At 37.1% G+C, this 25,954-nt stretch overlaps 1 protein-coding gene across 2 annotated transcripts in view; it reads left to right on the forward strand.

The window, feature by feature from the left end:
• Positions 1–25,954, forward strand: part of nbeal1 (neurobeachin-like 1) — a 136,955-nt gene that overhangs the window by 98,090 nt on the left and 12,911 nt on the right. For both annotated transcript variants that reach the window (XM_056459402.1, XM_056459403.1), the window contains 13 exons: positions 542–643; positions 3,786–3,881; positions 3,961–4,085; positions 6,613–6,753; positions 9,149–9,279; positions 11,903–12,012; positions 14,839–14,956; positions 15,083–15,180; positions 19,171–19,287; positions 19,360–19,449; positions 22,641–22,750; positions 22,867–23,039; positions 23,215–23,309. In XM_056459402.1, coding sequence (XP_056315377.1) covers positions 542–643; positions 3,786–3,881; positions 3,961–4,085; positions 6,613–6,753; positions 9,149–9,279; positions 11,903–12,012; positions 14,839–14,956; positions 15,083–15,180; positions 19,171–19,287; positions 19,360–19,449; positions 22,641–22,750; positions 22,867–23,039; positions 23,215–23,309 — 1,506 coding nt within the window. The remainder of the gene's footprint in view (positions 1–541; positions 644–3,785; positions 3,882–3,960; positions 4,086–6,612; positions 6,754–9,148; positions 9,280–11,902; positions 12,013–14,838; positions 14,957–15,082; positions 15,181–19,170; positions 19,288–19,359; positions 19,450–22,640; positions 22,751–22,866; positions 23,040–23,214; positions 23,310–25,954) is intronic.

Below are 25,954 nucleotides of genomic sequence, written 5' to 3' on the forward strand. Positions count from 1 at the left end.
GCATGTGCTAATGTAGTCAGATTGTCGCATTGATGACAAATGTGTGAAGGTTGGTCACGCAATCACCAAACTGCATCACTTTTTAACCATGGATTCAGCTCAAAATCTTCTTCGATGTTCTACTGAAGAAAAAATAGTCACATTATCTTGGATGACCAGTGGGTGAGCAAATTAACAGGAAATTTCCATTTTTGGGTGAACTTTCCCTTTAAAACAGTTTTATGAGCCTTATGTTTGGTACCATTCTGCTTAATATATAAACAGATGTTCACTATTAATTGCATGAATTGTTTGTTTTTATGCACACAATTTTGCACACGATCAAGATATCAGCTGTGTAAATTCCAATGGCGTGTATGGATTTTGTTTTGATTAGTTAAGAAGCTCTAAAAGTAACAGAACGTTTGTTATGTTATTTATGAAATTGTTTATTCCCAGATTTAATACACATATTTGTGCTATTGCCTGTGGAAGGAATTTTTGATTTGCTGTTATTTATCAACTGTCCTGTCTGATTGGCTGTTTGTGGTTTGATTGACAGGTGCGTAATAAAGTGTACAGCAGGATGCTGCTTCTACGTTCTCTGTCTCTTCATGCCACTCACTCGCCACAGGAGCTGCTCAAAGCCTCTGGACTCACACAGGTCAGGCAGACATTCCATATACACCTTTTTCTTACACCACATGATTCTTCGTGTGAATTATAGGAGCAAGTTTTTTTAATCAGAGAAGTGTTTAAAAAAAAACATTGGGCACTATGATATGGTGTTAAAGGGCACCTCTGGTAAAAAATCTACTTTTCAAGCTGTTTGGACAGCCATATGTGCATGTATGGTGTATAGACTGTCATATTGGGGTGATATAAGCACACCCAGTGCTTTTTTTAAATTTAACAACATAAAAAATGGTGGACCAATTGGAGCGGTTTTCAAACCGACCGCAACTTTACGTAGGAGAGCGGTCCCCCCGCCCACTAATATTGATTGACAGGCGCGTCATCATATCTTCAGTTTGTTGATTCACGTCCGCCATTTTCAGCGTGTGTCGAAGCAATGAAGCAAGGAACACCCCAGCTCTATTTTTAGATGCAAGGCTCATTGGGCTCAACACAAGATCAATATTCTCCACATTATCGCTCTAATCGGAATTATTGGTTGTATCTTTAGGTAGGTTTGCAAACATGTACATTTCTCATTGAGTCTCCCTTATACTTTAGCCGTTTGCATTTCTCACGATCCCAGAAGCTCCCTGTGATCTTAACTAGCATGCGTTTTAGAATTCTAAACATAGGTTTCTATCAGGGTACACTCAAGTCGACGGCTGGGCGCCGCGGACCATTGCAGAAATCTATGTTTAGAATTCAAAAATGCGTGGCGCGATGATTCGGGACACTTCATGTTTCTGCCGCGACACAGAGAGTGTCTGGTGTGCCGTGCCGCGGCTTCGAGCGGCGCATCCGGTGCCTCAGTCAAAGTTAATTCAGTGTGCGTGGTTATTAGTTTCTGTGTACAAGCTCGGCACTTGAAACTAGCACACAGTTGGCTGTAAAACTGTACAAAGACACAAATGATTTTGTACTCGCTGCTTGGTCTGTGTCCGAGTCATACATGTACGACTGAATGCGGATCCTCTCCTGCTCCTCTCAGTCTTCCTGTCTGACTCTGTTGCAAACACAGAGCGGGTGAGCTCATGGCCCCGCCCCCTTGTTACGTTGGGCGGGAAGCCGAAACTAATTTACATGTGAAGCAACACACCCCTAAATCAGCGAATTGTGGACACGCCCCCAACATGACACTTTTTAACACATTATAATAAAACAATCTGAATTGTGTTTTAAACTGAACCTAAACTGGCACACTCAGAACAACCATAATATTAATATTAAATCATAAAAAAGAGGTAAACTATGGGCCCTTTAAAGTTCAACTTATTAGACTTAACAAATTACTTTCAACAGACCAAATCATGTCTTTGCACAGGCATATTACGGAGATGTATAGGGAATACAAAGAGAGAATATCTGAAGGAATAAACAAAACACAGTGTGGTCAAGTATTTACAAATTTAGAACAAGAATTCAATTTACATGAAATTACATTTATATCACAAATGCATGGAACAACAAACTACACAAAACTCATTTATACAACTCTCATTTATCCAACTCTCATTTATCCAACTCTCCATAATAGTCAGTAGCTATGTTTCCATCCAAATTTGCGAATTAAATTAATGCGCAAATAAAGCAGCGTTTCCATCCAACGAGTCAAAGAGAACAAAATCATCACTTCCTGATTAACTGGCAGCAAATATCAACAGTAAAAACTGTTTTTGCTGTGGTAGGAGAAGCTGCGTCAATCTTTTCTTCATTTAATAAATGACTTCAGAAGGCCTCAGAAGACGATGCTGATATGCAGTGACCGCGTGGTGGTGTTTGAAGGTGTGAGACGTGGAGCACAGACGCTCTTGACTATTTTGGAGCTCATTAATAATATAATAACACTAATACTGAAATGGTTAAGGTGTTTTAGAACGACCAAAACAACATTTCAGATGTTTTACAATGTGCTCAGCCTGCTGGTTTGCCCATTCACACACATTTTTATCATCGGATGATTGTTACAACAAAATCACGTGACTTTTTATAATGCGCACACTGGAATTTGTTCAGTAAAAGTGTTTCCATCGTAGTTTATGCGCATCTTTTCTTATTGAGTCAAAAGATTATCCTACTGAGTTACATGCATACGTGATTTATGCGCATTTTCAAATCTGATACGCTTCTTGGCGTTTCCATTAACCGTTTTTTATGCGCATATCCAACATGCACATAAAAATATGTGGATGTAAACATAGCTAATGTAATGACTGGGTCTGTTTCCCTGCAGCAATACGAGAAACTTTCAAGAGAATGTTTCCCACTTGTGCTGTATTAGCTTTACATTACATTTGACATTGAATAGATATGAAAGACCAATCTAAACAGACTTGGCCAGCTGACCAATCAGAGCAGAGCTACGTTATGGAAAGGGAGGAGTTTACAGACCTTAAGCCCCGAATGGATTCAGACACACTGCATTGAAATGACTCTAAAAATAAATAGTACATTTATATGCATTGAAGGGATAGTTCACCCAAAATTAAAAATTCTGTCCTCACCTTTTCCTTGTGTCAAACCTTTATGAGTCTGTTAAACACACAAGAAAATATTTTGAAAAATGATGAAAACCTGTAACTATTGACTTGCATAATATTTGGTTTTCCTACTAAGATTGCCAATGGTTACAGATTTCCAACATTTTTCAAAATATCTTCTTTTCCATTCATCAAAAGGAAAAAACTACATGTTTGGAACCACTTAAGGGGCTGTAAATAGTGAGTAGTTTTTCATTTTTGGGGGGAACTATCCCTTTAAAACCTGTTGTAGGACAGTCTAGCACAGGGGTGGGCAAACTTGGTCCTGGAGGGCCGGTGTCCTGCATAGTTTAGCTTCAACTCTACTCAAACACACCTGAACATGCTAATCAGTGTCTTCAAGATCACTAACTATCTATAAGCAGGTGTGTTTGATCAGAGTTGGAGCTAAACTGTGCAGGACACCGGCCCTCCGGGACCGAGTTTGCCCACCCCTGCTCTAGCATAATATCTGGACACTTTTAAATACCATCTGACCTGCTCTTTAATGAAAGTTCCCCAAACTGGAAATGCAACCAATAATGGAAAAAGGTGGATAGTACAGACAACACTGAAGACTTAAAGCTGACATTGACTTCTCTCTGTCCTCAGAAATGGGTGAACAGGGAGATCTCCAACTTTGACTATCTGATGCAGCTGAACACCATCGCGGGGAGGACGTATAATGATCTGGCTCAGTATCCTGTGGTGAGTGACATTCACACTCAGTCTTTCAACTACTGTATGATCACCGTTCATATATTAATGAGCTTTTCTGGTGGTTTAGTTCCCTTGGATCCTGTCAGATTATACCTCAGAGGAGCTGGATCTGTCTGATCCGCGGGTTTTCAGAGATCTGTCCAAACCTGTGGCTGTGCAGAACGAGAGGAACGCCAAAGCCGTCAGAGAGAAGTGCGTTTCTGTCTTGTGTTCATGTGTTTCTTAAGTCAGAACAAACTATACATATTAATATACAGTTGAATATATTTGCTCTCCTTTGAATTTCTTTCTTTCTTTTCAAATATTTCCCAAATGATGTTGAAATTTTTCACAGTATTTCCTACAATATTTTTTCTTCTGGAGAAAGTCTTATTTGTTTTATTTGGGGAAATGCGATATTTAGTATTTTATTTACATTTTTTTAATTATTATTATTATTATTTTTTTTTTTGACAGATATTGTGATTTAATTTGCTATTTAACTTTATAGTCAAGCTTCAGCGCAATAATGTGTAAGCCTTGGCATCAATTCTGTTAAACCTGTTTTTGTATGGTGTCTGTGACATTGACACCAATATATTCCCATATTCAAGTCAAAGTCAGCTTTATTGTCAATTCAACCACATGTACAGGACAAAAGAGAATTGAAATTGCGTTTCTCTCAGACTCTAGGTGCATAACATATAATATTAATACAAAAAGTTGAATTTTTAAAAATAAATTACAATAAATACAATTATACATATAATGTAATCTAAAAATATAAATAAAAATAAATTTGTAAACAATACAATTACACTTAAGGGCATATGGCAAGGAGTGCGGATTTGTGCAGATGTAAAACAGTATACAGAGCATAATATACAGTATATTGTAACACAGAATATAGTGCGTTGCTATTACCAATGCTGTTTTTCTTTGATATTAATTCGTCTATTAATGCTTCTGAAGCAGCAGATGCCTTTATCCCACTTGTCTGCTTTCCTGTTTGTTTTCCTTTTTTTTCTCCTTTTTTTAATTGTGGGCGTTCTGCATAGTTCAGTTGAACAATTCTGATTGGGCAGAACGAAAGTGAGCTCACTCAATTGGCTAGTAGGACTGTCACACATATGCTCTGGGTGGGGGAAATTAAATAATATATATGTATTCTATATCACAGCCTTTTGCGATTAGCTAATCACAACGTTTCAGATTGCGATTGCAATTTGATTTTGACTAATCACACAGTCCTATTTTAAGGTCAATATTCTTAGCCTCCTTAAGCAATATATTTTTCGATTGTCTACAGAACAAACTATTGTTTAATAATGATTTGTCTAATTACCTTAACTTGGCAAATTAACCTAGTTAAGTCTTTAACTGTCACTTTAAGCTGAATATTAGGGGGGTGGGCTAATAATTCTGACTTTAACAGTTGCTTATTGTGATGGTGCAAAACAAATTTTAGTCTTATTTCATGTTATTGTGTTTTTATTAATATTTTGAATTGGCCTTAATTTTTCTTTCTGGTGTTTATTTTAATTTAAGTGATTGAACTGTACAAAATGCTGAGTTCAGCACAAATCCTTCATGTTTTCTTACCGCAAATCAATTAAATTAGCTTAATTGTTTCTACACATTTCAGTGGATTGAACATAAAACAATTAAGTTGTTCCAAAAAAACCCTCAAGAGTTGTTGATTCAGCTCATTTTAAATAAGTAGTTTGAACAAGTGTAGTAATCTATTTTTATGATTATTATGTATAATAATATAAGTTTCTGTTTAGCTTTAATAAGGTTTCATTTAAAGTTTGGTTTTAGTCATTTTAATTTAAATGTGTTTTATTTATAAAGTGAAAATAACATTTCTAATTTTCATTTTATTTATTGATTTATGGATTTATTTATGTCTTAAGATGCCTTGTTTTGGCATTCAGCTGTATATATAAGTGACAATCCCAGAATGCATTATGAAAATACTCCATCAGATCTTTATTTTAAGATAATTTTGTTAAATATTTTATTAAAATATTTTATTTGGAATATTTCCTCCAATATTTAATTGTACTGAGAATGTTATTAGCTTAGCAACATGCTAGCTTCAGACCACTGGAGTATCATGTCTCTTACATTTGCTATTTTAGTATTATTAATTTACTATTACAGTGTTTATTCATATTTAGCATGTGCTTTTACTTTGTACATTTTACTTTTTTTTTGTACGTTTCAAGTTATATAAAAAAATTATAAAAAGTATTTAACAAGCTATCAAGTCAGACCTGCACAGAGTAAGGTCAAAACTGTGAGAAATGTACAATAAAATCACTCAATCAATAATCAATAAAATAAAAAATCACAAATCTGTGGAAAAAACCTTAATCTTAATTACAGAAAGTAAACAAATGTGAGATTAAAAAATAATAATAATTTGAGAGAAATAAATTATGATTCGACCAAAATAGAGTCAGAATTGTGAGATGTTAAGGACTGAAATCATTTTAAAAATACTTCCATATGAAATCCTAATCATTTTAGCTTTAGTCTAAAAATTAAACCCCATGTCTTTAATTCTGTTAGTCACTTTTAATTATCCGTCTCATTTATGGTGTTCCCTTAAAAGGCAGCTTTCAGTTTAGTCAGTGAAGCAGCTCAGTAGGTTTTGGCAGAGAGCAAGTGCATCGAAAGTTGAAACTGAATTCATGGCAGTACTAAATGTGTGTAAATGATGTTTGTTCTGCAGATACGAGAGTTTTGAAGACCCCACGGGCACCATAGACCGCTTCCACTACGGCACACACTACTCGAACGCCGCTGGAGTCATGCATTACCTCATCAGAGTCGAACCCTTCACTTCCCTGCACATTCAGCTGCAGAGCGGAAGGTGAGCTTCATCTGCCCTTATTAATCCTGCTTTCCTACATTTCCTGCGTCAACAAAAATAACATGAACAGAAAAGGTCACTAGGGTGAAATTTGTTGAAAATATTTTTATTTTGTTTTATTTATTTATTTATGGATATATCAGGGACTAAGCTGAAGGAAAATGAATGATGAATGAATTAATATTTATTTATTTAATATTATTTATTTATTTAATATTATTTATTTATTTATTGAGTTTTTCCATTTACAATTTAAAGTACATTATTCCTCCCCATTGAAAGAAAAAAATGTAAAATAAAATAAATAGAAAGGGTATATAACAGTAACCCACCGGTCCTACTGCACCCAACATGGTCTGAAGTGAGATCGAACCGGCGATTGTTTGCATGGGAGTAGGTTGCTCTAACAAGGAGGCTAAAGACCTGGTGTTCGTTCTTTGTACGTGGATTACTCAATTAGCTGGATTTGATTATTGACGATTTTTACATGATCCAGGATCGTTTCGTTCTTCAAAACTCAGCTGAGAGTTGTTGTCATAGCAACGGTTCTGGTAGCTCAAACCTGCTAGGAAGCAGGCTTATTTCATGTAAACAGGATTAGATCGGTTCATTTCAAGCAAAGGTAATACTGAAAGCATGTACCGAATGCTGATATTTTCTGACAGTAGTAACCTATAGGTTATATACACTTGGCGAAAATAGTGAAATAGTTTTTAAAAATTGTATATATACATTTATATTTTATAATAATAATATTTCAGGTAAAATAATTAATAATATTTATGTTTATATACATATGAGTTTAAAAATATATGTAAATTAAACTTACGCAATCGGCTCACTGAAATAAAAGTAAGAACAGGGTTGTTCTTCCCAAGGGATTCAAAGAGAACATTTATTAAAATTGACTTTTTTGATACAAAGACGTACTTTTTTAAGGTACTGAGTCAGCTTTACAATTTGTCTATGATAATAGACCTGCACAATATTCAACTGTTTTTTTTGTGTGTTTTTTTTTTACAAAGAAATAATAATTTATGCAGTCATGCACATGTTTTGACAGCTAATATGCAGGTGATTTGATGCTTTGCAAAAGTTGCAGACACCTTTACCAATATCAAAATGCTTTTTGATTTAAAATTAATTTAAATTCCTTATGCCGATTAAGAAACTTAAATAAGCCAAGGCTGCTATAGTAAAGAAAATCCGCTCTAAAATGTGAAACTAAATAAATTGCCAAATACTCTTGATACATGGAAGTGTAAAGCCTGCAGCTCACAACAAATGAGGAAAGTTATTGCGTATCATATTTAACAAACCGTTTACTGCTAATTTTAGATAATTTTGCTCACGTGGATAATCGAATATTAATCAGATGATGTCATTACGCTGCTGCACCTTCAGCCAATCGTTGCATTGCTGATCATGATTTTGAGGATCAATAGATCTCTCCTTCACAACACACACACACACACACACACACAGATCTCAGATTTTTAATCTGATTCGTGAACATATTTGAACCAAATTAGCCATAGATGAGGTATCAAGATTAAAAGATCCAGGATCTGACAAATCATCTTAGATCATTTAAGCGAGGTATGAAGAGCATACCCCATGACCTCTAGTGTCTATCACTACAGCACCTTTTGAGGTCAGAGGAGTGAGGTTTACCTGCATAGCACTTCACTAGCTGGCCTCATTTATACTTGGTTCCCTCTCATATCGAGTTGGGTGCCGTAGGTCCGGTGGGTTACATGTGGGGGCTCATCCGGGATGGAAGTAAGGTTTAGGAGGGGAGTGTAACGGAGGCCAGCTAGCAAAGTGTTATGCAGGTAAACCTCGCTCCTCTGACCTCAAAAGGCGCAAAAGGTCTTTAACCTCCTTGTTAGAGCAACTGACTCCCATGCAAAGAATCGCCGGTTTAATCCCAGCTCAGACTGGGTTGGGTGCAGAAGGACCGGTGGGTTACATATCCATACACACAATTTTACACTAATTTGTGAGAAATAAATGTAGATTTGATGAAAATGGAGTCAGAATTGTGTGACTTTAAGAACTACGTAAAATATAAACTTGCAGCTGTGAAGTTTTTATTTTCCAAACTTTGTTTTAATTACAGTTTCTATTAAATCAGTCATTAATTAGTCAAAAAAGAGACGGATTAAAAACAGCAGGGGAGTAGACTGGATTGTTTCTCTCTACTGCTGATGGACTTCTGATCAGCTTCTTAATACCAGGTGTAAATATAGCTCTTATTAAATGCCATCTGTTATAATTAGCTCTTGATTAATTGGTATTTAAGCAATAGTGGTTATAAGTAAATGGGCTTGTTTTTGATCATCAGAAATCTTGTTTTCCATCATATGAGCTGTTGTTTTCCTGTGGTTTGCAGGTTTGACTGTGCTGACCGTCAGTTTCACTCCATTCCGGCTACCTGGCAGACGCTCATGGACAATCCCAATGATGTCAAAGAGCTCATCCCAGAGTTCTTCTACTTCCCAGAGTTCTTGGAGAATCAGAACGGTAATATTTGTTATTTCTTGTGTCTTTACATTGGATTGATTTATGTTATATATTTAGAATAATCATAGTATAATAATAATACTTTTATAATAATAATAATACTAGTATTTATTTATAATATTCAGTAACTATTTGTATAAGGGTAAATTACATTTTTGGGGGGGATGCGGGTTATGTGGTTGAGGGAGGCCTGTGCCCTAGTAGAGCTTTATGTATAGCAACACCCCTGACCGCAAGTGACACCTCAAAAACACTTTAGTGTTCTGTTATGCCTAGTTCACACTGCAGGATTTTTAAAACATCGGCAGATCGATGGGCTGTTCACACTACATGACTTGATTTTGTGTCTTTTAATCTCTGTGGTGTTCACACTACGCGACACTACGTAAATGATCCACAAGAGGGGGGTCACACACAACAAGATCTGACAACAACTAGTTGCCCAAAGCTACCAAACCACAGCCAATGAAATGTTGAGGGAGGAGTCTTCAGAAAAAGCTGAACACTGCTTGTGTGCTGACATCACTGACAGCGTTTCAAGCTTTCAAGAGAGCATTTAAAAAAAGCATCAGTGGATCAATCGCTCATCAACAAGGTTCGAGTAAATTGAGTTTTGAATTTTTGTAATTTAATAACTCTTAGAAATAAAACTAATATATCTATAACACCCTGACGTTTCCTGAATATCTGTGTATTTCTTTCTAACATTTTTTATTTTTTAAATTACAAAGCTGTGAAGAACTGAGCATTTCTACCTTTAATTACCATATTGGTCAAAATGACTGCATGCATGTCTGCTACTTTTCGCTGTGACTAAATATGTGTGCATTTTTTTTGCCTAGCAACTTCCTGCTAACATAAACACAACTCTCTGATAGCAAAAACATAAATTTACTTCAGATATATCTTTCAAAACAGCATATTCTGTGCAGGGAAATAGCTCCTGTTTGAAAATGAAAGCGAGCCCCAGACCTTTGCGTCTTCTAGTATTTTAACTAAATATTTATAGGCTGTAAAAAAATATATTTTTCAGGGTAATGATGTCATCAAATATGATGACAGACATTCAGAGCTTAATTTTAATATCTCAGTTGAAGCTTTGAATGTAAATATGATGTGACAATATGACGTTTTCTATGAGAACGGTCTGAATGAGCAGTATGGTAATTCTAATAGTTACAGAATTCTAGTTCCCCTGTTATTATAGCCTACTCTCGTGTCCGTGTTAACGCAGAATGAAGAGAGAGCATCGATGCCCATTCTGGCCAATCACAGATGTTTTAGTTGATCTCATGAGCACGTGGCCATTCAGCTCATGCTGATATGCTCTCTCATTGGCTGCAGCTCGTCACTACATCTGACCGCACGTGGGGTCGAGTCTGCCGACTGCTCTGGAATATTCAGCATGCTAGATATTGGATTTCCGTCTGCGAGGTGTCGGCGACGCTTCAGCAAGCCTCTTTGACGCGTTGTACAGTAGTTCACACATAAAGACCGGCGAGCGCCGTGCACCCGCAGATTTCTTCCCGATCACAGCCTGATCTGTCGGCGAGCTCGTTAACTTCCAAATCGGGCTCAAATCAGGCTTAAAATCCTGTAGTGTGAACTAGGCTTTAAACACATTCCAACTGAAATGCACAGTAAAAATATTTTTTTCTTTTTTCCCTAAAATATATAATACTAAAACCACCAGTAGGTGGCAGAAATTCTCCTGTGTATTAATGAGATAATTAATAATGCATTATAGAGTATAGAGTAATTTAGACGATTTGTTAAAAAGTGACTGTCTACATCAGTTCTTCCCAACCTTGTTCCTGAAGGCACACCAACAGTACATCTTTTGGATGTCTCCCTTATCTGAACCATTCATTTCAGGTTTTCAAGTCTCTTCTAATGTTCTGATGATTTGATTCAGGTGAATTTGAATAGGGAGAGATTGAAAATGTGTACTGTTGGTGTGCCTTCAGGAACAGGGTTGGGAAACACTGGTCTACATGAATGAATCATTTGATCATTGACTTGATTCAATGATTTGATTCATTTGATTCGCCCACAAATGTTTAGCTTTGAATCCATTTTCGATAGTTTAAAAGAAAAAAATGTATAGCTCACTCAATATTATGTCAAACTTATAGTTTGAATATTGTCAAGGCATGTTTTCAATGACTTTCATACTAGAAAATGCTGCACTTGAGATAGCTGATTTACAGACAGTACTTTAGTATTTGCCATAAGCTATAAAATCTTTATTATTTTTTAAAAAGTATCAGAGTTAAGTGACTTGAAAAGTCACTAAATGCTTAAAACACATCTTTCTGTGGGCTTAGAGAAAATAAAATTGGTTTTAATTTTAAACCGTTTGTTCTTGTTTTAAGCATAAATTCACTTTGTTAAAAACAAGATAACACTTTATAAAAGCAAGATTTTATACCTTTAGTAATACTGCTTCTCAAGTAAGTGTGTTGTTTTAAGAACAATATTTCTGTATTTCAAATGCTAAAAAACACAGAGTAAGACAGATACACACTTTCCTTTTAAAGAGCGTTTTCAGTCATCGCAGTGTCACGTTTCCGCTCTAGCTCGTTTATACAGTACGGTCTCATTCTCTCTGTCATTGTTGCAGGATTTGACCTGGGCCGCTTGCAGATTTCTAAAGAGAGGGTAAATGATGTCATCCTGCCTAAATGGGCCAAATCTCCTGAGGATTTCATCTACAAGCACCGCAAAGCCCTGGTGAGCCCGATTCTGATGACCTCATCACTGCTCTTCCCAACTAACCTCAATAGAGAGCCTCCAGGGAGCCGTGTGTAATTGAATACCACCCGCTTTTAGTTTCTGTTTCTCTCTTCCTCTCAATTCCTCTGCCGCTTCTGTCCTATTAAAGCCTGGAGCTGTGTGAAATGGCTTTGTGAAAGGTTACAAAACTAGAACGACAGATGCGTGTCTCACTGTCACCTCCTGACTGATGGCTTCAGGTCTGTGTGTAGACAAGGATTTGTTGTGACTACAAATTGCACAGAACGATCTTTGTTTAACACTAAAACCGACAGAGTTCGATGTATACCTAAATCTGCCAGCAGGTATCCACGCAAATTTATCCACGCAAATGACTGCGGTTTTGATATGGCTACAAAACTTATTATGTAGCTGTTATGGCTCTGTCTTCACAGAGAAATGTTTGCATTCTAGAGTTCACTGTTTTTAGTTAGAGCTGAGGTGAAAAAATGTTTGAGAAATCGATTCTGCATCAATTCTGAGATTTACAAAATCTTAAATCGATTCTGAGCTTAGTTTTTAAAAGCAAATGACGCTCTATTCTAGTTTTGAACAGCAGATGGTGCTCTAGTCTAGTTTTAAACAGCAGATGGCGCTCAAGTCTAGTTTTGAACAGCAGATGGTGCTTTAGTCTAGTTTTAAACAGCAGATGGTGCTCTAGTCTAGTTTTAAACAGCAGATGGCGCTCAAGTCTAGTTTTGAACAGCAGATGGTGCTCTAGTCTAGTTTTAAACAGCAGATGGCGCTCAAGTCTAGTTTTTAAAAGCAGATGCCGCTCTAGTCTAGTTTTGAACAACAGATGGCGCTCTAGTCTAGTTTTAAACAGCAGAAGGCCCTCTAGGCTAGATTTGAACAGCAGAAGGCCCTTTAGGCTATTATTTAACAGCAGATGGCGCTCAAGTCTAGTTTTGAACAGCAGATGGTGCTCTAGTCTAGTTTTAAACAGCAGATGGCGCTCAAGTCTAGTTTTGAACAGCAGATGGCGCTCTAGTCTAGTTTTGAACATCAGATGGCCCTCAAGGCTAGTTTTTAAAAGCAGATGCCGCTCTAGTCTAGTTTTGAACAACAGATGGCGCTCTAGTCTAGTTTTTAACAGCAGAAGGCACTCTAGGCTAGATTTGAACAGCAGAAGGCCCTTTAGGCTATTATTTAACAGCAGATGACGCTCTAGGCTAGTTTATAACTGCAAATGGCACTCTAGGTTAGTTTTTAACAGCATACTAGTATAATTTTTGACAGCAGAAGGCGCTCTAGGCTAGTTTTTAACAGCAGACAAGGCTCTAGGCTTGTTTATAACAGCAGAGGGCACTCCAGGCTAGTTTTTAACAGCAGATGGTGCTTTAGTCTAGTTTTTAACACAAGACAGGGCTCTAGGCTTGTTTTTAACAATAGAGGGTGCTCTAAGCTGGTTTTTAGCAGCATACTAGTATCGTTTCTAACAGCAGATATGCGGTTTAGGCTAATTTTTAACAGCAGACAGGGCTCTAGGCTTGTTTTTAACACCAGATGGCTTACTAAGCTAGTTTTTAACAGCATACTAGTATAGTTTTTGACAGCAGATGGCGCTCTAGGCTAGTTTTGACAGCATGTGAGGCTCTATGCTTGTTTTTAAGAGCAGAAAGTACTCTAGGCTAGTTTTGAACAGCAGATGGCCCTCTAGGTTAGTTTTTAACAGTAGATGGCACTTTGGGTAGTTTCTAACAGTTGATGGTGTTCTAGACTAGTTTTTGACAGGAGACTTGTATAGTTTTTGACAGCAGATGGCGCTCTAGGCTTGTTTATAACGGCAGATGGCGCTCTACGCTAGTTTTTGACAGCAGATGGCGCTCTAGGCTAGCTTTAAACAGCATACTAGTATCGTTTCTAACAGCAAATGGTGCTTTAAGGTTAGTTTTTAACTGCAGACAAGGCCCTAGGCTTGTTTTTAACAGCAGATGGCACTATAGGCTAGTTTTTAACTGCAGATGGCACTATAGGCTAGTTTTTAACAGCAGATGGTGCTCTAGGCTAGTTTTTACAGCAGATGGCACTATAGGCTAGTTTTAAACAGCATACTAGTATCGTTTCTAACAGCAAATGGTGCTTTAAGGTTAGTTTTTAACTGCAGACAAGGCCCTAGGCTTGTTTTTAACAGCAGATGGCACTATAGGCTAGTTTTTAACAGCAGAAAGCACTCTGGGCTAGTTTTTAACAGTAGATGGTGCTCTAGGCTAGTTTTTAACAGCAGACTAGTATCGTTTCTAACTGCAGATGAAGATTTAGGCTAGTTTTTAACTGTAGAGAAGGCTCTGGACTAGTTTTTAACAGCAGACGGCCTTCTAGGCTAGTTTTTTTTTTAGACACACACAAAACAAAAATACAAACACAACATAAAGTGCCTGACACAAAACATAACTGGAAATGCAAAAATATGCATATGGCCAAAGCCAATACAGCGGGAAGAGTGAGAAGTTTGATGAAAACCGGCTAGTTTTTGAAAGCAGACTAGTATCGTTTTTAACAGAAAATGACGCTCTAGGCTTTTTTTTGACAGCAGACAGCGCCCTAGGACTAGTTTTTAACTGTAAACTCAAATGAGGATGAGTTATGCATGTTGTCATTTATATCACAAGATTAATGTAAACACCGCTTACTATTAACACTTTCATTTAAACTTGTCCTATCTTTATTAATGATTATTTTAGGTTCGAGTGGTATTTGTAAGAAACTGGACACAAGCAGTGTATCAGCTATTTGTCAAGCATACAGCGCCATCTTATTTCCTGTATGTGTGTCTGTGTTCAGGAATCAGAGTTTGTGTCAGCTCATCTGCATGAGTGGATCGATCTGATCTTCGGTTATAAGCAGCGGGGCCCGGCGGCAGTGGAGGCCCTTAATGTCTTCTACTACTGCACATATGAAGGTATATGAAGTTTTTCATATCCATGAACATACAGGTTATGACAATATAATTTTGAAATATTTGAAAAGGTATAAAGCTAATCATTTTGTCTTCATCTGTAAACGAGAGTGTCTGTGGTTGTTTTAGGGGCTGTTGATCTGGATGCCATCACAGATGAGAAGGAGAGGAAAGCTCTAGAAGGCATGATTAGTAACTTCGGACAGACGCCGTGCCAATTACTGAAGGTGTGACACTCTTATGCTTCTCCAACATGAGCATGAACATCTACAGTACACTGTAAATAATAAAAGAAGAGTTTATATACATATTTATATACAGTCCTGTAGCTCAAGTAGAAGAGCGCACATGACACTATGGTTCTGGGTTCAATTCTCAGGGAAAGCAAGAGTTCTTAAAACCATGTACCGTCAATACAGTTTTAGTCTCTCTGAATAAAATCATCAGCCAAATTCATAAAAATGTAAATGAATAATACATGTATGTAAATTAAATAATTGTAATATTCCTCTAGTGCACTAGTACACTCTAGGTCTGGGGTCACCAAACTTGTTCCTGGAGTGCCGGTGTCCTGCAGATTTTATCTCCAACCGCAATCAAATGCACCTGAATGAGCTAATCAAGGTCTTACGAGGTATACTTGAAACAGCCATCCAGGTGTGTTTAGGCAAGTTGGAGCTAAACCCTGCAGGGACACCGGCCCTCCAGGACCGAGATTGGTGACCCCTGATTGGTGAATAGGGTATATTAAGTTAATGATCATATTTCCGCTATTGAATGATTACATTTGGAACGTTATCAGTAATGCAGGTTTGATAAAATGTTATGTTTGATTATGCAAAAGAGCCATTATTTCATTAAATACACACTAATTGGCATGCATTTTTAGCACAAACCTGAGCATCAAGAAATCTTGTTAATAAAAATTGAGAGTATGAAACCGAGTCAGTTTTGAGTGTCACTTTTGATCACTTCACAGTTCAGAAAATATTGTAAATGACAGGAACACAAAAATATCAAAAGAAATGTTAATAAAAGGTGTAAACTTAGACATTAAAAACTGTGAAGTTGTATGTAAGTGTTGCTGAAATGAAGGTTTATAACTGTGCAGGAGAAAAAAAACACTCATTATGGAAAAAACCTTTAAAAATGTGCATTACAATTGAAATCTGCAGGCTCAACTTGAAGTCTAATAAAGGAAACACTTAACCCTCTACCGCATGGTGTTGCCATATGGCAACATGATATTTATGTTCATTTCCCTGCCGCTGTTGCTTTAAGACCAACATTGATCTTTTTTTTTTTGTTGTAAAGAGAAGACCTTAGTGTAGCCAATGATGTGCTTTGGTTAAGTCACATGACCTGCAGTGTTTTTCTGTAGCGCGATTTCTGACAGACTGGCATTTATTTTGAGTAGTCGCTGAATGCAAATGTAAACCTCAATAAAAACAAAGGATCAAATTATGTCAGATCCACAAAGAAATCTGAGACATCACCTCCAGTAAGTTATGATGACATATCCACAACTCAAATTGTTTATTTTTTAATTAGTTTTTTTTAAATCCATCAAATGTACAAAATAGCAACACTGTCCAATAGTGGAACGTGCAATATTGCAATGGGTTAACTAGCTAGCAAGGTCAGCTGTGAACTTTTAAGTTGTAACAATAACATCATGAATGCTAACAATATTATGTTGATTAGTTGTATGTTAATGACATTTGCATTATGGATAAAAACTATCTGGTTTTAATGGCAATGCTACTTTTGAATAGATATGAATACAGGGAACAGTGTATTAGCGAGGACCACCACGTTGTTCTATGGTAAGTGAAATAAGAAAAGACAGAACTGCCTATTCCTGCAGATGAAAGTGAGGATGAGATGGGTTTTAGAGACCATGAGAATGATGCAGACTGGACATTTGATAAGAGCAGAGATGACGACAGTTCATGTAAGCTCAGAGGCAGATAAGATAGTATATAGAATAATATATAAACATTGTTAGCTAGTAACTACATTATTTTGATGCATCTGAATATATTAGACTTGTTATTTATTTGTTATAATATTTACTGGAGAAAATATTTGTATTTACTGTATGTTGTATGCATGATAATATAATATTATGATTGTTTTCAATAATATTCAGCAAAAAAGAATGGAATAAATGACAGCTGTTGGAATATCAGTTGTTGGAATGTGCACTGAAAACCCTAATAAGTTGATTGAACGAAAATAATTGAGTAAACTCGTTGCCTCAATTTAATTGAGTAACGGAGTCTCACAAAACTTGCATATTTAAGTTTATTTAACTTGCCGGGTTGGTAGATTATACTTAAATTGTTCAGTTCTGTGTTTGTGTGTGTGTGTGTGTGTGTGTGTGTGTGTGTGTGTGTGTGTGTGTGTGTGTGTGTGTGTGTGTGTGTATGTGTGTGTGCGCGCGCGTGCGTGCGTGCGTGCGTGCGTGCGTGCGTAATTATATACTATAAAAAAAAAGTTTAGAAGAAAAATAAGTGCCATTTATTCCCATTATGGTGAATAATTACCTTGTTTTCTGATTTTAAAAAAAGACCTTGAAAGGTTGCACATATTATAATTTTACAGTCAAGACTACATTAAAAACGACCTATTTTATTCAAAGGATTAATTGTGATTTTGAGCTTACTATACTTGAAATCTTAAATTTATGCATTTTCATAGTATACAAGTTAAATTAACTCATATTTTTAGGTGACAGGACCAAAATGCTAAATTTTAAGTAATGTTCAGTCAACTTTACTTAATTGTTTAAGTGAAGACAACAATAGGGTTTACAGTGTGTGTATAAGGTGTCATTTATAAGTTTTGTGTTAAAGCTTATAATACTGCAACACCAATTAAATCATTTAACACAGCAAAATTATTAATAATAAGGAAAATTCTAAATTAGACGTTTCTAAGTTATATCCACTGTTGGATGATGTTGTTGCCATATGGAAACATATCATAAAGTACCTAAAAAAAGACATTTTTCCAAATTAGTTTTACAGCACTTTAAGTTAAACCATTTTAAGAAAAGAAAAACAGTCAAATATCTTTAAATAGATTTATCATAATGCATGCAGTAGAGGGTTAAATGTGTATTTAGACTGAAAAACACTTGATGGAAAGCCAGAAAGCCCAAATCTTAAAATTGTTTCATAAACTAATTTCGAGAGGAGCACGTGATATGATTGAACATGACTGGCTGCTCATCTGTAATCAGTAATAATCCAATCAGAGTGATCCTAGTTTACTATAATGGATCGTTTTCTCCCTATTACTCTATCTTCGTTTTGGAAGAATCCCCCCTTCCACCCCATCTCCTCCTTTTCCTCTCGTTTCCAAGGGGGAGCTCTACCTGATCTCGGATCCCCTTATATGCTTATTGACCGGGCGGGAGCCTTGGGCTCAAGTATCTACGAGCTCAGGGTTCTCTCCCGTGACAGCATGCCAAACCTGCTAATAACGCTAAGCAAATTCAATTCAATTCAGTTCACCTTTATTTGTATAGCGCTTATACCATGTAGATTGTGTCAAAGCAGCTTCACATAGAAGGTCATTGTAAATAGGAACAGTGTAGTTCAGTTTATAGTGTTTAAGTTCAGTTCAGTTTAGCTCAGTTTAGTGTGGTTTAATAATCACTACTGAGAGTCCAAATATTGAAGAGCAAATCCAACGATGCGCAGCTCTACAGATCCCGAACCATGCAAGCCAGTGGCGACAGCGGAGAGGGAAAAAAAACTTCACTAAATATCTAAGTGGGAACTCTTGAAACTCTTGCTCTCAAATTAAAGGGATAGTTCACCCAAAAATGAAAAATGACTATTTACTCCTCCCCAAGTGGTTCCAACTTATTAGGAGTTTCTTTATACTGTTGAACCCCAAGGAAAATATTTTGAAGAAAGCTGAAAATGTAATCATTGACTTCCATAGTATTTATTTTTCCTATTACGGAAGTCAATGGTTACAGGTTAATATCAAAATATGTTCTTTAGTGATAGTGTTATTCAGTAAAAACACTTCTTTAGTGTTCAACAGAATAATAAACTCATACTGGTGTAAACAAGGGAATAGTGAGTGAATGATGACAGCATTTTGGGTGATCTATCCATTTAAATGCATTGATTTAGCGATGACATGCTGATGGCTTAAGCACGAGCGAGTGTGTGATGCGTATCGATATGTGTGTTCAGGATCCCCATCCCGTACGTCTGTCTCTGGAGGAGCTGGAGAAGAGGAGAACTCGTTTGGACTCTTGTCCTCTGAACATCTTTGAGCATCTCACTGAACTCAAGTCCTTTTTCATCGAGGTCAGTGTATTTCACAGATTGTGTTTGTGTGTTTGTTGCAGATGTTGACCGCTGTTTCTCTCTCTATTTTAGGGCATCAGTGATAATGTGCCGCTGGTTAAAGCCATGGTCCCGAAGAACCAATCACATTCGTTCATCTCGCAGGGAAGTCCAGACACTCTGGTGAGTCTGGCTGCATTTCACTTCATTTTTAGACCCGCACTCTTAAAGGGACAGTTCACCCAAAACTGAAAATTCTGTCATCGTTTACTCATCATCCAGATCTGTTTGACTTTGTTGAACACAAAAGAAGATATTTAGAAAAATGTTGGTTACCTGTAACCATTGACTTCCATAGTATTTGTTTTCCTTCAATTTCCTTCAAGTCAATGGTTACAGGTTTTCAGCTTTCTTCAAAATATCTTCTTTTGCGTTCAACAGAAGAAACCAACTTTTAATCACTTGAGTAAATAGTGAGTAAATGTTCATTTTTGGGTGAATTATCCCTTTAAAGTGCATCCTACTTTAAGTAAACTCGGTAAAGCTTACATCAGGGGTGTCCAAACTCGATCCTGGAGGGCCGGTGTCCTGCTCAGTTTAGCTCCAACTTGCTTCAACACACTTGCCAGGAAGTTTCTAGTATATCTAGTAAGAGCTTGATTAGCTGGTTCTGATGTGTTTGATTAGGGTTGGAGCTAAACTCTCCAGGACACCGGCCCTCCACCGAGCCCTGGCTTACATGGATATACTGTACCCTTGATCCCTCAGTTTTGCGACTCTGCCTCATATGTACACTCCAGCACCTATATGTCCCAGAATGCAATGCCATTGTGACATCACAACAGTGACTACGTTTACATGGACATCAGTTATCAAATTATTTGCCTTAATCTGATTAAGACAATAATAAAATTAGAGCGTTTACATGAGTTGCTTTTTGAATGTTCCTTTCATGATCCTGTTTTACATGTTATAACACATAATACGATTAACGTCATTGTGTCACCGCGCTATCCACATTTCCTCCTGAGTTTCACTTAATTTCGGGTGTTGCAGTTTTATTTTCTCGACTTTAACTGCAGTTTGGCACTTTCACTTTCGTTCAGGAACATTTCATGCATGCCCCCCTCACAAACGAGATATTGGATGCAACTATGAACTGCTGGAAGAGTGTAGTTTTAATTTAATTTCATACCACACATTGAATGGGAGAAAAAAACCCTCCACATTTCGCGATGCAGGAGTCTGTGGTCTTCACTGACTCGGTAGGAGCAGATAATAGTGTCAGACAGCTGTGTGTGTAAAGACTATCCTGTCGCAAAACATGGCAAAAATACCTAGATGACGGTATTAGTTTGATTAAGGTGTTTACATGTCTGAACTGCACTTCAATAATGCAACTAAAATCGCCATACTCCACGTGTCTTAATTCCATTTCTGTTTAGTTCAATTATCACCTGAATCGAATTAAATGAATCAAAAATTGCTGTTCACATGGTCGACTCTTAATCAGAGTATTGTCTTAATCGTATTAAAACTGTATTATTGGTGTCCATGTAAACGTACTCAGTGTTGTTTTCAAGTGCTCAAGGCTTTAGGTTCACACTTTAGTGGACACTTTAGTAACGTAATAATAATTAATTTAATTTAATAAAATATGTACATATGCAGTTGATACAAAATCTAAAGAAATCTGAAACTGTATAATTCTTTATTTTAAAAAAAATCACACGTTTTTATCAATTGGAAGCGATCATTTCCCCCTTCTTCTAAACAGTGGGTCAGTGATGAGTGCATTCATAAGACTTAATTTAAATGGTTCCAGGTCCAAGTTCACTGCCATGTGGCGTCCTTTCATAAATTATTTCCAAAGCCAAATGTAACTGTAAGTGGACAAAATGATGCTGATGCTGTCAGGTTTTGCTTGTATTGTACTGATTCAGTTCAATTCAATTCACCTTTATTTGTATAGCGCTTATACAATGTAGATTGTGTCAAAGCAGCTTCACATAAAAGGTCATAGTAAATAGGAACAGTGTAGTTCAGTTTGTAGTGTTTAAGTTCAGTTCAGTTTAGCCCAGTTCAGTGTGGTTTAATAATCACTACTGAGAGTCCAAATATTGAAGGGCAAATCCAACGATGCGCAGCTCCACCGATCCCAAACCATGCAAGCTAGTGGCGACAGCGGAGAGGGAAAAAAAACTTCACTAAAGGCGGAAGTGAAGAAAAAAAACCTTGAGAGAAACCAGGCTCAGTTGGGCACGGCCATTTTAATTTCTCCGCTGGCCAAACGTCTTGTGCAGAGCTGCAGTCTCAGTGGCGGAGGCTGGAAGCTGGCCTCAGCGAAGACTCGTCTGTCTCTGGAGCGTCACAGGAATCAGTCTCATGTTCTCCACTCCTCCATGACCATCACAGTAGCTGCTCAGGATTCGGCCTGGTCCAGGATATGGAAACCTTGGGATCATCTCGTCGTTGGTCTTGGATTGAATCAGTAACTCTGCATAGTCTGAGGGCCTCGGGAAGAGTATCCCCAGGTGGAAATGGAGAAATGGAGAATAAAGAAAATAATTAGCGTAGCTGATGTTCACAGTGTATATCAACAAGTGTTCACAGTGTATATCAACAAGATGCAGAACCTGTGTGGAAGCCCCCTAAGTGTATGCTTTACTAAACAGATACTGATGCTGTCTTAATAATTTTTTTCTTTGTCTTTGTTTATATGTACACCATGTTAAGGCACTAAGTTTATATTTATGTTGTGCTATTAGTTATGTCGATTAATGTATGTTTTGACTATTTAAATAAAAAAAGGGGGAAAAAAAGCACTGCACATTTTGTATTTAATTTTCTGTCAAAAAATGAAACGTGGTTAATCGCATCCAAAATACAAGCGTGTATTTACATTTTTATATATGTATAATGTTTGTTTACATCATATATATTAATAAATGAAATATTATTATCTTTAAAAAAGGTCTATATAAATATAATATTTAATTGTTATATGTAAATATTTAGTTTTTGTATTTTATATATGTTTTAATTACATATACAAAGTATTTATGCCCACAAACATTACGTAAATACAAACTTTTATTTAAAATGTGATTAATCATTTGACAGCACTAGTTTAGTTATATACTTTATTTAAAGAAGTAAACAAAAAATACATCAATTTGTGGTTTCTGTAGTTTAAGTATTAAGTATGTAACATAATTAAGACTCGAGTGATTGTCCTGACTGATCTAACAGTGTTTTTATTACACTAATAACTGTCATGACATAATCTATAAAGCATGAATAGGTTGCAATTGTTATTCTATACTGTCTTTAATGTTTTCTGTGGTTTCCGCTTGTGTTTCTTGGTCATAAAGGTAACTCTGAGCCAGAATTGTTTGATGGGAACTCATGGCTGGCTGCCATATGATAAGAACATCTCCAACTACTTCACCTTCATCAAAGACCCCACTGTAACCAGTCCAAAGTGAGTCTCGCTGACCCTCAAACAAAGTTGCTCATCATAGACAAGCACCCATATTTTTTTAACTAAGATATAACAATTAAAATTAAAATGTTCATTCTCTGTCTCTCTCCTTGTAGGACTCAGAGGTTTCTGTCAGGGCCGTTTTCTCCCGGGGTCGATGTCACAGCTCATCTGTTTGTTGTGTCTCATGATGGGAAGCTGCTGTTCAGTGGAGGCCATTGGGACAACAGTCTGAGGGTCACGTCACTCGTCAAGGGCAAAACTGTGGGGCAGCACATCCGCCACATGGGTAATAACTCTCTCTCTGTCTGCTCATCTCCTTCCTCTGAGCCTTTTTTCTGCTCTGTGTTTGTTTTTATCTCATGAGTAGACACATCCAGGTTGTATATTTTCACCTTGGTCTGCAGGAACAGATCTGCTAACTTTAAAAATGTGTGCGTTTGTGTGTGTTTGCATCTCTGCAGACATCGTAACGTGTCTGGCCACAGATCACTTCGGGATTCACCTGATCTCAGGTTCTAGAGACACCACCTGTATGGTGTGGCAGGTGCTGCAGCAGGTACAGCTGACTTTACCACTCATCAAATCACCTTCTTTAGATAAAACATTAATAAATATGTTTGTTTTTTGGATGCATTTGAACTGCTTATAGACCTTTTTCTTGGCTGCTGCATGGAGGGCACCATAGCGACCAGCGTCTTCCGGTAGAATGCTAAGAACTTTCGTTTACAGCGTTTACAACCAGTAATTTGCGCTCTGAAACTGGGTTTCAATAGAGTTTTGAGTGGATTACGGAGTGTTTTTGTGACACACAACTTTGAAAGGTGTGTGTTAAAGTCAGGGGCGTTGCTAGACATAAAGCTCTACTGGGGCACCAAAAAAAAAAAGAATAAATAAAAAAAAAAAAATTTATATATATAATAAGAATTATTTATTATAAATAAAATACAATTATTATTCTAAATAATCTGAAATGTAACTGGAAAACAATGTTTAGACAAAACTGGAGTGATATGCTAAGGTCATTTAAGAAATATTTTGCATAAATATTAATTTAATTTGAATGAAATTCTATAGACAATTCAATAAAATAAAAAAGATGTTTTATAGAATTATCAGTTGTCTTAGACTTGACACATGGCAGAGAATTAGGTTTGTTAAGTCTTTACCTCCCTGACTCCTCATCCCTCCTTTTTGCTTCATACAAAAAAATCAGGAGGCATGCTTAGTAAGATCACCATCATATTGTTTAAACTTTAGTTTTGTTGACTAGCTAAACAAAAAAGGCTGTTACGCCGGTTTTACAACGCATGAGCAACGCGTGACAAGTAAGTAGCCTGCTTTTTTGGCGCGCGTGTTAACTAGCGGGACTCGCACCGGCAGAAGAGCAGCGCTTGAGAGAGGCGCACACGCGGAGAGGCGCAATTTCTCTGCGCACACGCGGAGATGCGTCAGTTTGCTTTTCGATTAAACTACATTGCTTTCACCAGCGTTGGTTCGGTTGCACATAGAGAATAACGTCTTTATTTCATTACCACTCTTAATAAATACACTTGCATATGAAGTAAATTACATCTCAATGCATTTACTGGGGCACTGGAGATTTTTACTGGGGCACGGGCCCCAGTAAATTGGGTCTAGCGACGCCCCTGGTTAAAGTCGTTAAAATTTGTCAGATGTGGTTTAAGCGCGCGAGAAAAACGTTCTCCTAGTTCACGTGTCTGCCGTCAGAAATACAGTGTGTGTGTGTTTCCCTGGCCGGTCAGCTGTTAGCTCAGCGACTCTTCAATACACAGACACACACACACACACACATTACTTCACTGCATTATAGAGCAAACCAGATTACTGGCATGAAACTTAACAGGTATGTAAGTCATGTAATTTACAAAAACGACCAATAAAAGTCTGTTACTGATACTCTGCTGGCTGATTTGCATGTTCATTCTAATCGCGAGCCGTTTGTTTCATTTAGTGTGTTGTATTTACCATAGTTTGTGTATTTCTGTCATTTCAAAACGTCAATTTATTTTCACTTTGTCACAGTTATTAGATCAGTGTGCTAGTGGGACAGTTCAGGTGACTTTAGCGATGATGAGGCTTCAGCTAAACAGCAGAAGATGCCGTCTGACAACAAGGGGAAAATGCCTCACAGCAGTTGTTTTCCATCCTATTAGATCAAATTTTTAAAAATAATCAGTCCAGAAGGTGGCGCTGATCGACAACAGTATCAGTTTAAAGAAGATAAATGCAGGTAAATAGATTAAAACTATCATTTCAAAGCTGTCAAAATGTGACTGTTTACACCAGGGGTCACCAAACTTGTTCCTCGAGGGCCAGTGTCTTGCAGATTTTAGCTCCAACCCTAATCAAACACACCTGAACAAGCTGATCAAAATTTTACTAGGTATTCTTGAAACTCCCAAGCAGGTGTGTTGAGGTAAGTTGGAGCTAAACCCTGGAGGGACACCGGCCCTCCAGGACTGAGATTGGTGACCCCTGGTTTACACGCATCAGCTGCCAACCGGAAGTTCTTAGCATACTCCTTGCGCATGCATGCTAAGCGTAATGGGTAATTTTGCATTCCAAGAAAAAGGTCTATACCTTGAGCGTATATAATATTGCACTACTGATTGAAAACGTACGATTTTTAAAAATGTTTTTAATTGAGGTCTTTATTTTGGCCTCTAATTTTGCATTAATTTGATCAAAAATACAGTAAAATAGTTCATTCATTCATTCATTTTCAGCTTAGTCCCTTTATTAATCTGGGGTGAACCACCAATTTATCCAGCATATATTTTACGCAGCGGATGCCCTTTCAGCTGCAACCCTACACTGGGAAACATCCATACACACTCAATCACACACATACACTACAGATGATTTAGCTTACAAATTCACCTATACCACATGTGTTTGGACTTGTAAGGGAATCCGGAGTACATAGAGGAAACCCAATTGAACCAAGGCTCGGACTAGTGACCTTCTTGCTGTGAGGCGATTGTGCTACCCACTGCGCTACCGTGACGCCCTAAAATAGTTAATATTGTAAATTTCAAAACTGAAATTTTTTCATCAATATTCATGTCTTGAGTGTCTCATGATCCTTCAGAAATCAAGTTTAGTTCATCATTGCTGAATTAATAATAATAATAATATTAATAAATAATCATAATTTGGCTGAAATTGAAGATTTTTTAA

Source organism: Danio aesculapii, chromosome 6, assembly GCF_903798145.1.
Source record: "Danio aesculapii chromosome 6, fDanAes4.1, whole genome shotgun sequence".
Taxonomy (NCBI): domain Eukaryota; kingdom Metazoa; phylum Chordata; class Actinopteri; order Cypriniformes; family Danionidae; genus Danio; species Danio aesculapii.